Here is a 5,714-nt window from a genome sequence, read left to right as displayed (position 1 = left end):
AAGGGTGACGACCGAGGGGGAGGGTGACTACCGAGGGGGAGGGTGACTACCGATGGGGAGGGTGCCTACCGAGGGGGAGGGTGCCTATCTAGGGGAGGGTGTCTACCGAGGGGAGGGTGACTACCGAGGGGGAGGGTGACTACCGAGGGAGAGGGTGTCTACCGAGAGGGAGGGTGCCTATCTAGGGGGAGGGTGACTACCGAGAGGGCGGGTGCCTATCTAGGGAGAGGGTGTCTACCGAGAGGGAGGGGGCCTATCTAGGGGGAGGGTGATCCCCCTCGGTAGACACCCTCCCCCTAGTTAGACACCCTCCCTTTCGGTAGGCACCCCCCTCTCGGTAGACACCCTCCCTCTCGGTAGGGTGCCTATCCTGGGGGAGGGTCACTACCGAAGGGGAGGGTGTCTACCGACGGGAGGGTGAGTACCGAGCGGGAGGGTGCCAGTGTGTATCGCGTATGTGGGTTGCTTGACGTGATTCTGCGGGTTGTAAAATGTAGGCGTACCCGGGCGCTTCACAGAAAGTAGAATCGTAGAGCGTTTTAAAAGGTTAAAATTATTATTAGCAGTAGAGAAATCGTAGTGCTATTGCTAGAGCTATAACGTAGTTATTATCGTTACAGTAAAGGCTAGGATTAGTATTAGGGTTAGGATTTGGGTTAGGGTTGGGATTACCGTTAGCCGTAGGGTAGAGTGTTTACCGGTTAGGGTTAGGGTGAGAATTTAAGTTATGGCTAGTTTTAGGGTTAGGGTCCGAATTAGGATTATATATTTATTATTAGGGCCACTATCACATAACAAGCGTCTGTAAGAAGAATCTTATTGGTTATTTATTTGTAAATAGTGTCGGCGACCGGCGGGTGTGCCAAGAGTGTAACGCTAAACCCCCACACGTGCGTTTTTGCACTGTGCCTTGTGTTTCAGGTGCCTTTCTCATACCATACACCGTGAGCTTGCTCGTCGCTGGTCTGCCAATCTTCTTCATGGAACTCGCATTTGGCCAGTACGCGAGTCTCGGCCCAGTTACGATATGGAAAGTGGCTCCGTTATTTCAAGGTGAGCATTTCGCATCCAGACTGTCAGCCGCGCTGTCTGGCTGCTGCTTAGTTACGCTGAGAGGGTCTATGTCCCCCGGGGTACTGCCGGAGCGTACCCTGGGTACGGTCCGGTATACCGGAACGTACCCTGGTACTATCTAATATGCCGGACCGTACCTCGCCTACTCCTCTAACGAATCTAGGGAGTCGCCTACGCCTACTCCCTAACTCTAACCCTAACCCTAACCCTAATCCTAACCCTAACCCTAACCTTAATCCTAACTCTAACCATATCAAATAGTCACCAGGGTACGTTTCGGTATACCGGACCGTACCCAGGGTACGTTCCGGCAGTACCCTGGGGGACATAGACCCTATGAGCCTTAGGCACTCTGGCACACGCTAGAGAGCATCGAGAAAATCCTGTCCGTCAAAAAATGTAATGTCTACCTAACTATTCTTTCTCAGGTGCCTGTGGTCTACCCTGACCCACTTCTCTCTCCCACTCGCTCGCTCGCGCTCTCTTTCTCTCTCTCTCTCTCTCTCTCTCTCTCTTTCTTTCTTTCTCTCTCTCTCTCTCTCTCTCTCTCTCTCTCTCTCTCTAACTCTCTCTCTCACTCTCTCCTTTCTCTTTCGCACGCTTTCATGTTATATCTCTCTTCCACTCGCTGTTGTCCCTCCCCTCTCTCTCTCTCTCTCTCGTACTACTTCACCCTCCTCTCTCTCTTTTAACTCTCTCTCTCTCTCTCTCCCGTCACAGGTACTGGATATGCGATGGTGGTCGTGTCGTTTCTACTGGGAATGTACTACAACGTTCTCAACGGCTACTCCTTCTTCTACATGTTCCACTCGTTTCACTGGGAGCTGCCCTGGAGCACGTGCGGCAACGACTGGAACAGTGCAGGTATACTACCAGGCACTCACATTACTACATAAACGAACACTGCGTGATCTTATTCGGTCGCTCGCGATTCTGCGATGGGGTCAGAGATGGTTCGAGCGCTCGAAGCTAAAAATACGCGGCAGCGGAAGAAGTTTTTCTCAGCATCAGTTACGCAAGAAAGCAGTGCTGCCGGAGTGGGAACTTTAAGTGTGTGTAGGCGATGACACTAGGTTGCTGGAAAGAGATCCATCTTTCTTCTTTATCTGTTTCCTGCGGGAAATGCTAATCCCCGGGCGTGGAGAGGCAGTACCGCAACGTGGCAGCACTAGCTGTGTTAGGATTAGGATGATATAGTTATATACTATATATATATATAATATATATATATATATAATATATATATATATAATTATTTATATATTTATATATTTATTTATTTACTTACTTACGTATTTATTTATATAGTGTGTTGATATCAGTCATATATCTCTAGTAACAGGCCTGACGCGCGTCCTACACTATAATACTCACGGCGTACAAAACAATACTTTGCAAAAAAAGATTACAGTTTAAAAAAATAGCACGCGACCTATTTTCCCGCGCTAAGCCGCGTTGACAGCGCATACAGTAGATATATGCCGTGCTGCTAGACGACAGAAGTCGGTCGCAAATTAAGTTGCTCATGCCGATCGGGCCACGCGTATTCACCTCGCCCTTTGACCTTATCACAACCATCATACATGTTCACAGGGGCGCTGTACAGGGGGGGGGGTCCCAGGAGTCCGGGACCCCCCTGTTCCCCCTTGACTCGTCCGCAGAAGAAAAAGCATAATCTAAGAGGACTAATCTATTTATTCAAAAAATAATTTCTGGGGAGGGACACCTCCAGACCCCTCTTACGCAGTGTCCCTCGCACATTTGGGTTACGGTTTTAGACCCCCCCCCCCTGTACAAATCCTGTACATCGCCTCTGCTGGTTCATGTTTTCACTGAATGTATACCGCGCATTCGCGACGTTCCCCAGCTATCTCCATGTCTATATAATATACTTATATATTACTATTTCAGGAGTTAATAAAGACAAAGTTTTGTCTTATTAAACTCCTGAACTATAAAGAGCCCTAATCAATCAAGAGCTACAAGAGCGTAATAATAGATGGGTTGTTTATAGCTCTTGCATACTATGTATATGGCTAGTAGCGCGAGAAATGTTTACGATCGCAAAGACGTCGGACTTGCGTTCTCTGCTCTCTCTACTCCCTCTCTCTCTCTCCTCTTCTCTCTCTCTCTCTCTCTCTCTCTCCCTCTTTCTCTCTCTCTCTCTCTCGTCTCTCTTCTCTCTCTCCCTCTTCTCTTCTCATTCCCCCCTCTCTCTCTCCCATTCTTTCTCTCTCTCTCTCTCTTCTCTCTCTCTCTCTCTCTCCTCTTTCTCTCTCTCTCTCTACTCTCCTCTTTCTCTCTTCTCTCTCTCCTCTCTCTCTCTCTCTCTCTCTTTCTTCTCTCTTCTCTCCCCTCTCTCTCTCTTCCCCTCTTTCTCTCTCTCCTTCTCTCGTCTCTCTCCCTCTTTCTCTCTCTCTCTTCTCTTCGCTCGCCTCTTTTCTCTCTCTCTCCTTTCTCCTCTCCTTTCTTCTCTCTCTCTCTCTCTCTCTTCTCTCTCTCTATCTCCCTGTCTGTCTCTCTCTTTCTCTCTCTCTCTCTCTCTCTCTCTCCTCTCTGCTTCTCTCTCTCTCTGGCTCTCTCCTCTCTCTCTCTCTCTCTTTCTCTCTCTCTCTCTCTCTCTCTCTCTGTCTGTCTTCTCTTCTTGTCTCTCTCTCTCTCTCTCTCTCTCTCTCCCCTCTGTCTTCTCTTCTCCCTCCCTCTCTCTCTCTCTCTCTTTTCCTCTCCTCTCTCCCCGCGCGCTCCTTCTCTCCCTCTTCTCTCTCTCTCTCTCTCTCTCTCTTCTCTCTCTCCCCCCTCTCTCCTTTCTCTCTTTCTCTCTTCTCTCTCTCCTCTCTCGCGTTCTGCGCGCGCGCTCTCTCTCTCTCTCTTTCCCCTCTCTCTTCATCTCTCTCTCTCTCTCGCTATCTTCCCCTAAGCTCTCCTCTCTCCCTTCTCTTCCGCGCTCTCTCATACACAACTCCTCCTTTCTCTCTTAAATTGTCACCGCTGCTCTCCCCTTTCACTCCCCCCCCTCTTTCTCTCTGCCTGCCCACAAGCTACAGCGCTGTTAATCTTTTTTCGTAACATCGCAGTCTCCATCTGGTCTGGATCTAACCGGTCCGACTCGCATAACGCTAACTAGACAGAGGGCCACTCACGGGAGCAGTGCATACCTCCGCGGAGCGGGTGTTAACATGTATCAAGGAGACTAAATAATGACAAATTAATGACAAATAATTTTGTCGATTCATTAAGTCCTGCAATGTATGGTACTAACAGCTGGCGCCTGCTGGCTGCTGGGCTGACTGAACGCCTTAAGGCCGCAGCAGCTTGCTGCTGACGGCGCCTTCAAGGCGAGCTGCTGCTGAATCGATCGCGCAACGCTACACACACACACAACACACACACGAACACAGACTACGAGACCGATTACGATGCACCTCCGTTGCGCGGAGGTAATTATAAGTAAACGCCTGCTGCGTCTTTGCAGATTCAGCTCCCTGCCTTGGTCATTACGCACGCACGCACGCATGCACGCAGCGGCACGCACGCGACACACGCCACCTAGCATCATCATAGACGCAGCACACGCACTGCGCGCTGCGATACCGGACACACACGCACGCACGCACACGCACACGCACGCACGCACGCACGCACGCACACACAACACACACGGCTGATGCACACATGCACACATGCATGCACGCACGCACGCACGCACGCACGCACGCACGCACGCACGGCAGCGCACGCCACACACGAACGGCTGATGCACACATGCACACATGCATGCACGCCGCACGCACACACACACACACACACACCACGTGATGCACACAGGCAAATGCACTCCGCACGCACGCACAGCACGCACGCACTCAGGCTACACGATCTGAGTCCGCAGACGGCCCGCAGCGCATCCCTCATTGTCGGGCATCTTCGCGTCCAATTCGTCGGCCGCCTGGCGTCCATTACTCGTGCGCACTTCGAAAAAACACTAACATAACTCCCCCTTGCTGACTCCGTGAACATCCGACCTTCGCCACGCCAATCGTACGCGCACTACTACTGAAGCAACACACACAGTGTCCTAGGCAGTAAGCAACCGCCTAACGATGCACCAGGCCTCACCGAACAGTAGTAACACGAGAATGGCAATGCGTCAAAATCGCCGCGACCAACGCACCGCTCGGTGGTTGCCATATATATCCAACACGTGGTCTGCCACGCAATACAGTAATATACACTCCAGCTCTGATGTGACATGACCGCATGTACGGTCAAAACTGCGTCTATATATATAATATATAGTAATGTATGTGTGTGTGTGTGTGTGTGTGTGTTGTGTGTTGGTGTTGTGTGTGTGTGTGTGGTGCTGTGTGTGTGTGTGTGTGTGTGTGCTCTGTGTGGTGTGTACGGAGATACATTCGCTGATCCAAATGGTATTTGGACGATAAGGGCGCGGATAAGCGAATTAAATAAAAGCGTGATAACGCACATGTCTGGGGGTTAAGCCCCTATAGGCTTAATATGTTGACAGGGCAGTGGTCATTTCCGCAGGCGCAAAGTTACCGTTCGCGTGCTAGGATGATGATGCGGCTGGAAACGTTAAATTGCCTACCGTTGGTTGCCATCGCGTTCTTATATAGACACGA

At 50.6% G+C, this 5,714-nt stretch overlaps 1 protein-coding gene across 1 annotated transcript in view; it reads left to right on the top strand.

Moving 5' to 3' along the window:
- Window positions 1-5,714, top strand: part of LOC106812124 (sodium- and chloride-dependent glycine transporter 2-like) — a 19,804-nt gene that overhangs the window by 1,595 nt on the left and 12,495 nt on the right. The window contains exons 2-3 of the mRNA XM_014815911.1: window positions 922-1,053; window positions 1,795-1,938. Coding sequence (XP_014671397.1) covers window positions 922-1,053; window positions 1,795-1,938 — 276 coding nt within the window. The remainder of the gene's footprint in view (window positions 1-921; window positions 1,054-1,794; window positions 1,939-5,714) is intronic.

This window comes from Priapulus caudatus, unplaced genomic scaffold (genome assembly GCF_000485595.1).
Source record: "Priapulus caudatus unplaced genomic scaffold, Priapulus_caudatus-5.0.1 Scaffold610, whole genome shotgun sequence".
Classification (NCBI taxonomy): Eukaryota; Metazoa; Priapulida; class Priapulimorpha; order Priapulimorphida; family Priapulidae; genus Priapulus; species Priapulus caudatus.
The sequence above is the reverse complement of the archived record's forward strand: the minus strand, read 5'-3'. Positions and strand labels throughout refer to the sequence as shown.